The following is a 13945-nucleotide window of genomic DNA, read 5'->3' on the forward strand; positions in this document are numbered from 1 at the left end:
AATATCAAGAAAAGAAAGATTCTCACCACTGGACCAACTGGCAGTATTATAATGGATGGTGAAGAGACTGAGATTGTTAATAGCTTTGGTTTGCTTGGCTCCACAATCAACACTTTGGTACCAGCAGCCAGGGTATCAAAAGACAAATTGCACTGGGAAAATCTGTTGTCAGGGGCCTCTCCAGAGTCCTGAAGAACAACGATGCCAGTCTGGAGACTAAAGGGTGCCTGATATAGGCCCTTGTCTTTGCAATTACTTGTTATGCATCAGAAAGCTGAACAATAAGTAGGGATGATAGAAGGAGAACTGATACCTTTGAGCTGTGGTGCTGGAAAAGAGTAATGAATATACCATGGACTACTAGGAGAACAAACAGATTCATCCTGGAGAGGGTGAAACCAGGTTGCTCCTTGGAGGCAAAGATTCTGAAGCTTCATCTGACATATTTTGGGCATGTTGCAAGGAAGGACCAATCCTTGGAGAGGAACATCATGTGTGGAAGTGTGGAGGTACAGTGCAAGAGAGGAAGACCCTCAATGCGATGGATTGATTCAGAAACTGGGGCAATGGGGGTAGGTGTGTCAGAGACAATACGCTTGGCTCAGGATAGAACAGGGTTTAGGGCTGGTGTACATAGGGTCACTACGAGTTGCAAGCAACTTGACGACACATAACAACAACAACAACAACTTATTTCACCAGCATGTTTTCAAGGTTCATGTACATTATGAGGTGTTTTGTGACTTCTTTGCACTTCTATAATCCTGCATCAGGCCTTTTAAAGTTTCTGTCAGCTTTTTTCCCCTTTTTCTTTTTAACAGCCCTGTGATGCACCTATTTGTACCATGGCTCTTTTCTCTGTACTTTGAACTGGGGCTATTGGATCAAATGATCTATTTCCCGCTTGTTAAAGGAAGTACCATATTATTTTCCACAGTGGTTACTCCACCTTAGAAGTCCACCTTCCATTTCAATGGCAGATTTTCTGGAAGTTAAAGTTACTAGGTCTTTCATCTGAGGCACCTCAGAGTGGACTCAAAGCTCCCACCTTAACTACTGATCCACCATAGACCAATAGTGGTTAACCGTATAAAATATAATGTATAAAAAGAATTGTATAAAACACAATGTACATTAACAAAACACGAATTGTATAAAACACAATGTACATTAACAAAACACAATGTATATAAATAACTGACTAAAACACAAAGTACATGTACAAAACCAAGATGTATATCAATGACTATATGCAAACCAATAAAAATGACTTATCAATAATCACAACAAAACCAATCTTGCATCTTATTATTATTGATAGTCTATACTGTATAGACGCAACAGCTAGATAAAAAGAACCATGGTGGTTATTTAGTAAAAATTATTAAGAATGATTTCAGAAGAAAAAGTTTCTTGAAATTCTATTAGATTCTTTCTCTGCTGTATACTAATTTTAATTCACTTAAATAAAGTTACTCATAACTGTTGAGTTGGAACCAATTCATAGCTGACCCTCTCATAAATTTTCAGAAGCTGTAAACTGCAAAACTGCCTCACAGGAGATTGTCCATCTGACCCTTACACCCCACCTCCACCTTCCTCTGCCTGCTCGCTGAGCCACTGGTGAATTCAAACCACCCTCTTGGGGTTGGCCAAACAGCTCCTTACTGACTAGGCCACCAGAGCTCCCCACATAATTAAATTAGATTAATTTCAATAATGACATTTTTGTATTCCCATGGTTTGGACTATTTCTCCTTTTCTCTCTCCACCATACTTAACTAAATGCTCCCATACAGCAATGACTTAATAAAGAAATGCTTGTTGGCTGACTTTCTGATTGTTCAGGCTTTTGCTCTGTCCTTCTGGCTTTCTTGCTGTATAATACAACAGTTCTGTAACCCAATATACCATGACCCAAATAAATTGTTCATAAAACAACCCTTTCAGCGTCAAGAGCCCACCATGTGAACACAGCAGTCAGCTCATTTCTAAATAAAATCTTCAACATCCACTACTCTAATACCCAACTCAAATCATTATTAATGTAAGAATGGCTTCTAAAATTGTTGCACCCTTGAATTTCCTAGTTTTCCACCATTTCCTCCATTTTCCCCATGTAAATCCCTCTCATTTAGTCAAGTCAGAACAGAATTATACCTGACCCTCAAATGGGTTTTCAGATGCTACAAAACATATGGGAGGAGATTGTCCATCTTTCTCCTGTGAAGGATCTAGTGGATTTGAACCACCTTCTTTTGGGTGGGTGGCACAACTTGTTTCCCACTAGCCCACAGAGGGTCTTATCATTACTGAAGCAATACAGAGAGAGTGAGAGATCTAGACTTTCCTTGTAAAGGTACTCTCCTAGGGCTGGATTAAATTATTCATTACCCATGGCCTCTGGGAAGTCCCATTTCTTACTTAATCTAAAATGACTCTGAAACAAGCTAGCTTGCAGCCTAGAACACTTTATAAGATTCTTTATGAGACAAACCATCAATATTTTTAAGGAACTAAAAATATTTGGTGTTTCATTTTTCCTTCTGACATAAATGCATCCCATTGCTTTGTGTATGTTTGAATAAAATATTTAAGACAAACAGCTTGGAGAAAACTGTCTGGTTTTCAGACAACTTTTTTGATTCACCACTCTGCGGCTAAAGCTATGCAGAATTTTGGAGAAAGACCAATTCTATTTGCTTAAATGTCTGATCCTGAGGTTCTGGAATTTCTAACTAACCAGGCAATCATTTGCTTTTAATTACCATTTGCTTTAACTCCAGAAACTTTCAACAGTTCTAAGGAATGTAGGCTGATTTAGGCTGGTTTCTTTACAGATGCAAAACCAGTGAAGTTCACCTATTTGTTGCTGTTGTTGCCATCAAGTCGACTCCAACTAATAACTTTGGAGATGTTGGCAAATCCCAATTCTGTGCTCAGAAAAAAGGCTCTCTTGACTCACACCTCTAGAGCTGAGGAACCCAAGGCTGGTAGGGCAGTAGAGACTAGTAGCTCTCCAGATTGATGGACGTGAGGCCAGGAGATAAGGCAGACTGCTGGCTGAAGATCATAGAACCAGAGCTGACCAGCCAGATACAGGAATCAGACTTAACAAAATCCAGGGAGCTGGGCCAGACTTCCATATATTTATTTCATATAGGCTACACCTCCAATGAAACTTCCTTTCAAAATATTGCTTGCTGAAGGAGGTGATCACATCATGCAAAATCTCATTAAGAAATTATTCTATCACCTCTCTTCAAAAGGGATGATCACATCATGTCCAATTTCATCAAGGAGACAGCTATATCTATATCCAAACTGCCTTAACCAACCAGGACACAGCTTAGGGTTTTTAACCTGAATTCAAATAAAGACACTCCCACCACCCCATATCACCAGTTTTATTTTAGGCTGTCTTGATTGTTTTAATGATGGAATCATTAAATATTTTCATTCCCAGATCACAGATTTCTCTTCAAACTCACAGATTTGCCAAAGGTAGCTGAATGCAAACAGAGCTGCATTGAGTTGGAATTTGGTTTGATATTTTTAATGTAACAAGGTGTCTCTCTTCCAGAAAGCCTAAAACAAGTGGTTTCAAAGTCAATTTAGCATTTAAATTAATTTTCAGCAAGGTCTCATCAGACCAGCAATCAGAAAGGCAAAGAGTTAAAAGAAGAAGGGTCATAACTTCTAAATGGTATGCTTGTGAGAGCTTTAGAAATTTATCCAACCAGCCCTTCTTCCTGTTAGCAACTTCTTCCTGTTAAACAACCTGGTGCCACAGTCTGAAGCAGGCAGAGAACTTTGTGGTGTTTTGTTGTTTGGTTTTTTGCTATGCCTGGATAGATACCAATGTCTAAATTAACTTATTCATACTCAGAGCCGTCCTAGGGAAAGGATCTAAAAACATTCTTATTCATTTGCTTCACATTGCAGGCTAAGAGGTACAACTCAAGAACACAAAAATAATGGTCCCTCTCAACTCCCCAAACGGCAAGGATTCATGGGTTGTCAGGCCTTAGGGCCAACCTTTGATGAGCTCCCCTCAGCCCTCCAAGTTGGACAATAGCAAGCTGAGTGGTCGGAGGCCTGAAAGGGACTCAAGAGGCTCTGTTCTCCCTCAGTCCTGTGATTATTCTCATCTTCCTCTAAGCCTCAGAGTCCTGCCATATAGTTTTCATTGTGTGTGCTCATTGATTAGGGAAGATTGTTGGTTTTGTGTATTGTTGAGTTGAAACCAATTCATAGCTGACCCTGCAATGGTTTTGCAGAGGCTGTAAATTGCACAAAAGGAGAATACCAATCTTTCTCCCATAGAGCAACTGGTGGATTTGAACCATGTGCCTTTACACTGGCAGCACAACTCCTTACCAGTAAGCTACTAAAGCTTCCATTACAGAAGACTGTGGCACAATTGTCAGAAGTTATAAAAAAAGTAACTAATGTTAAATACTAAGTCTTTATCCAGTGGCTCCCAGCTATGCAGCCCACTTTCTCAGAGGCACTCATTGCAAAATTTGTGTCCTTTTAGAAATATTCTATTCCTTTACATGTATACCTTTTTCTTATTATTTTTATACAAAGGGTATTACCCTATTCATGTTATTTGGTATCCTCTTTCTTCATGTTTTTAAACTTAGTACTATAGCCCAGATATAACGTCTTTCTACTCAATTATTTCTGGCTGGAATCAGGCCTAGTGTTTCAATCTCTACTTCTTAAGAATGTGCATAAATGTTCCCATGCTGCCTTAGCAATAGGAACAAAGAAGCAAGAGCAGACACTTTATAGTGGTGGTCCCAGTCTCCAAGAGCCCCAGTCCCACATGATTGCTTACAAAGACTAAGGGTGAAGAGAGCTTTGGCCAGGCACTCTTTAGGGCACCATTACATGTTTCTATTCTTTTATTTTTAAAAGTTTTATAGGAAAAAGAAAACAAATTCTACATTTCTAGGAGGTCTGGCAACACTGCCAACACCCGCAGGTGAAACTACACAGCCAAATCCAGTCTTAACAGTCTAAACTGTATTTAAAATGAGCAAAACATACGAATAACTTTCCAATTTCTTGACTTATAAAATCTATAAAAATGTCAGATCCAGTACTTGTATCCTTAATTCCTATGCCAATGTGTATTAACGCTCACCTTCAAGACACTGTTCCTTGAGCCATCCCTACAAATAGGCCCTATTTACTGGGTGGACACTAACCAAAAAGTGAATCACTCCTACCAAGACCTTGGAAGTGCATGAAAGAACCCCTGGAGCTAAACGCCTAAGAATTGTTGCTTTCATCATAGACTCCCATGTGAAGAGACATAACTGTAGAAATACAAATGGTGAACTGAAGGTGGAAGAGGTAAGGAAAGTGGTTGTATATAATACCCTTACTTTTTGGTCAGTGCTAAAACTCAACTCAAACTCATTGCCCTCAAACTGGAACTGAATCATAGTTGATCCTCCAACAGGTCAGCAGAAGCTGTAAACCACACATCGTTAAGTTTCTCTCCCAAGGATTTGCTTGTAGATTTGGACTCCCAGTTGTTGGTTGGCAGTGCAAGTGCTTGAGAAACCAAGACCCTAAGGTACTTGTAAGAGAGTAAAATATTTTAATTCAAGCAAATAGCTAGCTCAAGGTCCAACAAGGAGCTAAAGAGCTGTGGTGCTGATTGCAGTCCAGGTCTAGTTTCAGTGTTACTCTTACCTGGAGAAGTTCAGCCACAAGATTTGGATCTGGACTCCTTTCTCCCCACTTTCTGTGCTTCTGGTGCTCATTAGTGTTTTGGCTGAGAGGGGAGCATATCTTAAGGAAGCTGAGGGACAGACTAATGGGAAGTTTCTAGATTATTTGTGACTGTTTCTATTTATGGATTCCTTATTTCTCATAACTGGAGATGTTGTTGTTGTTGTTAAGTGCCACTGAGTCGCAGGCAACTCATAGTGACCCTATGAACGAAAGTCCTCGACAGTTGCATGACTTTCATCCTTTCTCCATGTTCGTAGGGTTTCCTGAGGCAAGCTGTTATGGAAGTGGATGCCATTCCTGCTTCCAAGTTTGTTTTAGCTGGGGAGCACCACCAAACACTGTCCGCCATGGGTAACCATTATCACATTTGACACGTCAGTGTCACAGTGTTCAGCTTCACAGCCACCACAAGTTGCCTCTGGACAGCAAGTGGACACACCAGGGCTATGTGGCCTAGAAGAATGTTTCACCAAAACAATTAAAGACAGACCCTCGGGCCCTACAGGACTTTAATCTACCGCCTGGAGCAAGCTCCACAGGCTCCGCCCTTAGTTTAGGGCTCTGGGCTACCCACCTACTTTTGAAGGGCGAGAAAGAGCAGTAACACACAGCAAAAAATGACCCCAGGAACTTCTGTTGCCTTGAGGGCCACCAAAGTCGAGCCACCATAGTCGAGCCAGCAATTCTTGACTGCCACCAAAGTCAAGCCAGCCATCCCACCCAGTCTGTCAGCTGACTTCCAGAGTGGAGGAAGATACAGGAGCCAATGTGAAAGTTCAATAAATTCTACTAAGAAGCCACAAACTCTCAAAAACTTCATTGCTGTCAAGCCAGAATACTAATTCATAGGTGACTCTACAGTGAGCTTTCAGAGGCTGTAAACTTCATGGATCGAAAGTTCTCATCTTTCTCCCTCAGAGCTGCTGGTGGATTTGAACTGCCAGAGAAGAAACACCTCTACTTTAGCAATGTAACTCCTTATGCCTCCAGAGCTCCATGGAGGAAGCCACAGTGGTATTAAAATCCCTTTTCCCACTATTATCTCAATCCAGAGATTTTTAACAGAAGTGCTACTGAATTGCCATGCTCAACCTAGCAATTCTGGATTCTAATTCTAATTCTGAAAATATTCTCAAATGAAACTAGAAGCCCATTTTCAGAGTTTTTACAAAAGATCCATTGGAGCCTGGCTGAGACACCACCATTCTTGCCAAAGTCTTTCTCTGGCAAACATATTATTCATTTTGTGTCCTTTCTGAACAATCAACATCTTTCAAAGGGTAGTAAAAGGGTCTCTGGAATCCCTGATAGAAGCCAAGTATAGAGTCCATATGAGAAGTGGTCCCTATGTTCAGCCCTAATACAACTTCCTCTACAGGTGGTTTGCAACTCATGAGGCAGAAAATAGTGGCCCTGGCTCTTATGCTAGGAACAAACTTCTGTGGCATTCTGAGATGCTGGCAAGCTGCCTAAAAAGGCAGGGGTCTAGGTAGGTAACTCTAGTACCAGGGCACCTAGTCAAAGCCAGGCTCCTTCCATTCCACCTATGCATCCTGACAAGATGGACCCAGTGAAGCCAAGATGGCTTTCTCAGCAGATTTTTAAAAAATATAATAAAGGACACTTTCAGTGTAGGAGCTCACAGTCATGTAGATAAAAAGAGGCAACACTGAGTGGTTTGGGGCAGGTGAAAAATTCTGTGATATCATGACCATCCAGGAATCAGCTCAGAGGATAAAGAAGAAAATTTTAAAACCGAAAAACCACTATCAAAAGTCAAAATGGGCTCTGCAATTTGCTAGTGTTCTAGAGAGGATTCACCCAAGCCTATCTGAATGGCTGGAAGCTGCCCTGCAAAGGCCAGTAAGCCCACAGGAAGTCTGGGCAGCACCCCAGGACAGTACCACAGGTCAAGCACCTGTTTTGCTGTGAATCACAATGATCAAGTTACAGAAGTGACATGTATGCTAAGCTTATGGGAAGAAAATGTTGTGTGCATTCCAACTACAATTATTAGATGATCACTTAAGAACAAAGCACTCTAAGGTTTTAATTGTTCCTTTAATTGTTCTCTGATCTTCCCTTTGGATCACAGTGGCTTTACATTTTACTTGGTAAAAATGGAAAGAATGTGGGATTTGGAAGAAAAAAATGATCGTGTTCAAGTTCCAGAACTGTGTAATTCTGGCAGGTCACTGGACTCCCCAAGCTCACATGCTCCTTTACCTAGGAGGGCAGTGAACCCTGCACCCCTGGAGTCACAATGAAGACTGAGAAGTACTGCATGTGGAAATCTTTATAAAGCCCAAAGCCTCATGCAGGCTGTGCTCCTTTCCTTTTTAAGGTTGTTCCTTCCCCACCTCTGCCAGGGCTAGAGCCATTGCTGTGGGCAGCTTCTCTTGGGAGTGGCTATGTTTTTGTTACCACCCTTCACGCCTTCCTCTCAAAGTCACAGCAGAGATCCTGGACCACACCACCACCTGACTGCCACCAGCCACTTGGAAAGGGATAACTAAGGCCCAGGACCACAGGGGGTTTCGTAGCCTTCTTCCTGCCCTCCCACCTCCTGGCAGCCCCAGCTTTAGCTTGTGCCCTGTGACTCAGCAAGCTCAGTTTCTTGGGGTCCCTGGGTGCTGACATTCCTTCACAGTGGGCTCTGCACTAGAGAGGGAGCGAGCAGCTAGCAAGCAAGTACCTTGGCATTCTGTAGGGGTGGCTGGTAGCTCGAAGGTCTGTAGAACATCCTTTGGGAGGCATCAGTGTGAATGTCACCCAGGAAGAGCTCCTCCACTAGGTGGTCGAAGTTGTGGTGCAGGTACTGCTTCTCCACACGGATCAGCTGAAGCTCATGCATTGCAAAATTCACTGCTCTAGTGCACTCGCAGCCACTCTCCTCCCGCCACAGGTCATTCGGGACATCCTGGGCCCAGGAGCTCCCAGGGGGGATAAACCCAGGACACGTGTGGTTCACCAGCTGACTGAGCCTCTCGGTCATGGCTTCTGTGTGGCAGATGACCTGGACGTGGTGCAGCTGGTAGTCAGCCTCAGTGCCCCCTCGGATGATCCAAGATGCTTGGCGCAGGCGTATCTTGCCACGGATGACAAGAGTATAGGTGGGATTTGTGCAGCGGTTGCTGCCATAATAAAACTGGTAGGCCTTGAAGGTGTTGTTATGGTAGAATCTATAAGATCTCGTGATGAACTCTGGGCCTGACCTTACTTCACAGCTGAAGAAGAAGGGAAGGAGATTCTTTTTAATTGTCAAGGAATTAATAGGAAGAGATTCACAACAGTATTAAGAAATTATGAGAACAATAAATAAATGCCTACTCTGAGCAAGACACTCTTCTAAGCATTCTGCATATGCTGACTTTTTGAATCCTCATAATTACTATAACATAACCCAGTGCCATCAAGTCAAGTCTGAATATTCTTAGCTGTCCCCTCCAGGGAGTATGCTGAGGCTGTAAACCACACATCCCTCCTGCTTCAGCCACACACTGTTGTTGTTCTTGTGTACCACAGAGTCAGAACCGACCCACAGCTGACTCTCCAGGGGGCTTTTAGAGGCAGTTAATCGCATGCGGAAGGCGATGCTACCAAGCCGAAGGTGGGTGACTTTTAATCTGCGGCCCTCGGGCCTATCTTTCATTGTTTTTGTTCAGACATTCCCCTAGGTCGTATAGCCCTGGTATACAAGTTGCCGTACAGTGGTCACTTGTGGTTGCTGTGAGGCTGAACACTGTGACACGGATGAGTCAAATGCGTTAATGGCTGGTTACCCAACGAGGACAGAGAGTGGGGTGGAGCTCCCCGATTAAAACATGTTTGGAAGGAGGAGTGGCATCCACTTCCGTAATAGCTTGCCTCCGGAAACCCTATGAACATGGAGAGAGGATGAGAGGCACCCAAGTGCTGAGGACTCTCCTTCATAGGGTCGCTATGAATTGCCTGCAATTCGACAGCACTTAACAATAATAACATCAACATAGAGAGAGAGACCAGCTGGCCCAGTGGAGAGAAGGCGATGCTACCAAGCCGAAGGTGGGTGACTTTTAATCTGTGGCCCTCAGGCCTGTCTTTCATTGTTTTTGTTCAGACATTCCTCTAGGTCGTATAGACCTGGTATACAAGTTGCCGTACAACAGTAACTTGTGGTTGCTGTGAGGCTGGACACTGTGACATGGATGTGTCAAATGTGTTAATGGCTGGTTACCCAACGTGGACAGAGAGTGGGGTGGAGCTCCCCGATTAAAACAAGCTTGGAAGGAGGAGTGGCATCCACTTCCGTAAAAGCTGGCCTCCGGAAATCCTATGAACCTGGAGAGAGGATGAGAGACACCCAAGTGTTGAGGACTCTCCTTCATAGGGTAGCTATGGGTCGTCTGTGACTCGATGGCACTTAACAACAACAACAATCGCATGGGAGAAGATTGTCCATCCTTCTCTTGTGGAGCACGTGGTGGCCTCAAACCATGTGCCTTTGGGATTGCAGTGCAGCTTCTTGCCACAAGGCCACCAGAGCTCCCATTGCCTCACAATTACCTGCACTGAAAAACAAAACTAACTGACAACAAAAGCAGCAGCCCACTGCTGTCAGGTTGCTTCTGACTGGACACTCCTTACAGCACGGTTTTCCCAGGCTGTATATCTTTATAGGAGAAGGGAGGAGAAAGACTGCCCATCTTTCTCCTGAAGAATAGCTGGTAGATTTCAACTCCTGGCCATTCTTAGCTCAACAGGTAAGACACTAGCCATCAGAGCTCTTTATCACAATTATCCGTTTTTGTTGTTATGTGCCTTCGAGTTGCCCGAGACTCATAGCAACATTAGCTCTGAAAACAGCCCTATCCTGAGTCAATATCATCATCTCCAAAAGACCTAATCTCTTTTCTACAGTCACTGAGTGACAGTTATCTAGGGGTTACATATTATATTCATCTGTATTTCACAAGTAAAGAAACAAAGGCAGAGAGAGATAGGCGATCAGAGCCAGGACTTGATTCCAGCAATCTGGTCCCAGATTCGTGCTAGTAGCCAGTCTAGCCCAGAAGGTCATTCATTCATTTCACGAGTGAGTCAGGAGGGCAGAACCATGTAGTTTGCATTTCTGCCTGCCCACAGTGCTCCTAATTACTTTCTTTCTGATATGAGAGCAAAGTCATTTGACTTCTTAAACCTTCATTATTTTTTTTCTTTTCAAAAAGACTTGGAAAAAGCAAGTACTAAATCCCTGTTGCTCTGAAACTATAGTAGCGTTGTGTAGTGACTACTTAGAGGCAATGGAGAATAAGACCCGCTAATCCATTCAAAGCAATCTTCCTTCAAGCAGAAGAATGAGGCATAATTATATATTGTGAAAGCAAAACTCACATAAGATCATACATGGGGATTCCTTTTGTTTGGGCTAGGTTAGCAATGAAACAATGTCCTTTGCTAAGGCACTGGGTAAATGATACATTTAGTCAGGTCAGCTTGTCACACAGTAAACAATGAAATACATTCACACAAATGTAGCACAGCCACCACCAGAGCGGGGATGGGATCTTTCCTCAATATGGTGGCATCTCAGTGTGTAACCTTTTATCAGATCCTTGTCTAAGTTACATCCTGACTTTCATCTCATCAATTACAGCCATAAAACTGTATTTGTGTCTAAAATCCAAACAAAGAATTCTGGCTTAAAATACCTTAGCACTGCTAAAGTAGGCAGCTGGCTTGGGATCTTAAAGGGCAAGTGGTACTCAAAACTGTTAACATGGCGACGCCTGCGCCAGCTGTGACACCTGCGCCAACCACGATGCCCTGCGAAGAGACCCGGGAAAAGCAACAGTCTGCCAGCCACCACGGAACTCCAAAGGAGCGAACATCGTGTGACCCCACAGGAGCAACGACTACCAGCCACTGTGTGACCCCCCCCTGCAACCCGTGCCTGGGTGAGCCCCAGACCCCCACCACACAGGGTGCTGCTACATAAAACCCCAACAGCGCCCAAGCTCCGCCCCCCACCTCTTGGTGGTAGTGTCCAAGCCCTGTGCTCCTTTGCCCCCCTAGTCCCTTGCTTTCCCCCCTTCCCCCGCCTCTCCCTGCAGCCCCACAACCACACACCTCAGCCTCCGCCACAGCCCTGAGACCTCAGGGCACCACCGTGGATCCAGCTATCACCCGGAGTTATCAACCAAGCTGCTGTGGAACTAACCTGGCAGGAGAAAGGCAGGTAGGATCCTGGCTGGGTTTACGGGGGCATTGCTGATTACCTGGGAGAGCACATAAGGGCGTGCCCACTGGTGGGGAATTTGGCTGGGGCTCTCTTGGGCTACACCAACTGCCTAAAACGAGCCAGCCAGCTGGCTTCTGTGTACTCTGCAGACCAGACAGAGGCTAGTGGTTCGGTGAGAATTTGACCTTGGACTTCGGATCCTGTCAGATCCAGGACTCTGCTGGAGCAGGGGCTGTTGTGTGAGGGCACCTGCGTAAGTGCCACCAGGCAGGGAACACTGACAATCCATTGGGTAGAAAACAGACAGCAGGAATTTGAGTAGGGACCCCAATCGTGAGCACCCTGAGACAGCAGAGGTTTGAGCAAGGTCCCCTAAGTGTTTGACCTGCCCTTGTGATCACCCCAACCCTTTGCCTGCCTCACCCCATTTGGCTCCACACCAGTGCCTACACGTCTGGGAAATCAACTTGCCTTTAATTGGAAGCACCTTGACCTGTCTTACCAACAAGAGATTGCCTTAGCACACTCTGAACTGACATTTCCCTGAAGTCAGAAATTCAGAGAAACACAAAAGTTCAGTAGCTGCCTAACTGATCTCTAGAGCACTGTCTTCAGATCAAGAACATATCAATGTCTCGAAGAAAGCAAACTATCCGACACAATAGCAAAGCAAGATGTCACTCACAAGGGTGAAAGAGTAGCAGTAGATTCCCTGAACCCAGAAAGTCTCATGGAACATTCTGACACAGAATTTAAAAGAGGAGTGACTGAATATATCCAATGGATGAAAGACAAACTTGATGAAATACAGGATACTAGAAGCAAAGACCAGGAGGAGCTCAAAAACACAATGCAAAACATTGCAGAGAAAACAAATCAGGCATTAGTGGCATTGGAAAAACAAGAATCCCCCATTCAAAATATAAGGTTAAAAAAATATATAAGGTCCAAAGTTTCAGAGGCTGTCAATATGATGGAGGGACATATGAGCAGTGTTGATGAGATGGAAGACAGAATCAGTGAAATTGAAGACAAAATTATCACCACTGATCTGATAGAGCAAAAAGCAGACTCAGAAAAGAAGGAAAAAGAAGAAAACCTAAGAATAATGTGGGACACCATCAAGAAAAATAACATGCACATCATTGGAATCCCAGAAAAGGAAGAAGCAAGTAAAGGTACTGAAAAAGTTGTGGAATAATTACTAGAGGAAAACTTCCCAGGCATAATGAAGAATGAGAGAATATGTATTCAAAAAGCTCAGCTAACATCATATAGATTAGAAACCAAAAGAAAAACCATCAAGGCATATCATAGTTAAATTTACCAGAACCAAAGATAAGGAGAGAATCCTGAAAGCAGCAAGGGAGAAACAAAGAGTAACCTATAAGGAGAACAGATAAGATTAAGTGCCAATTTCTCAGCAGAAACTATGCAGGCAAGAAGAGAGTGGAAGGAGATATACCAAACACTCAAAGAACACAACTGTCAACCAAGAATACTGTACCCAGCAAAATTATCCATCAAATATGAAGGACAGATCAAGATATTCCCAGAAAAGCAGAACCTAAAAGAGTTTGTAAAAACAAGACCAGCATTCAAGAAAGACTCAGAGATGTCCTTCTTACAGACATACCACAGAAAGCTCCATGGTGCAAAGTAATTAGCAACAACACAAAAAAGAACTCGACACAATGATAAAAATAAAACCTAGCCTCTCAATAGTCACACTGAATGTGAACAGTTTAAATGCACCACTGAAGAGGAAGAGAATAGCAGGTTGGATAAAAAAACAAAATCCACCAATATATTGTCTACAAGAGACACAGCTGAAAAATGAAGATAAACACAGGCTAAAAATATACCAAGCAAATGGCAACCAGAAAAAAGCAGGCGTAACCATATTAATCTCTGATAAAATAAATATCAATGTAAAAACCATCACAAAGGACAAGGAAGGTCACTACATAA

The 13945-nt window shown here is 43.3% G+C and overlaps 1 protein-coding gene across 1 annotated transcript in view; it reads right to left on the reverse strand.

Annotated features, from left to right (window-relative positions):
• APCDD1 (adenomatosis polyposis coli down-regulated 1) overlaps positions 1–13945 on the reverse strand; it is a 41153-nt gene that overhangs the window by 9195 nt on the left and 18013 nt on the right. The window contains exon 3 of the mRNA XM_006897026.1: positions 8450–8981. Within this exon, the coding sequence (XP_006897088.1) occupies positions 8450–8981 (532 nt within the window). The remainder of the gene's footprint in view (positions 1–8449; positions 8982–13945) is intronic.

This window comes from Elephantulus edwardii, unplaced genomic scaffold (assembly GCF_000299155.1).
Source record: "Elephantulus edwardii isolate Elephantulus edwardi_28Jun2011 unplaced genomic scaffold, EleEdw1.0 scaffold00196, whole genome shotgun sequence".
Taxonomy (NCBI): Eukaryota; Metazoa; Chordata; class Mammalia; order Macroscelidea; family Macroscelididae; genus Elephantulus; species Elephantulus edwardii.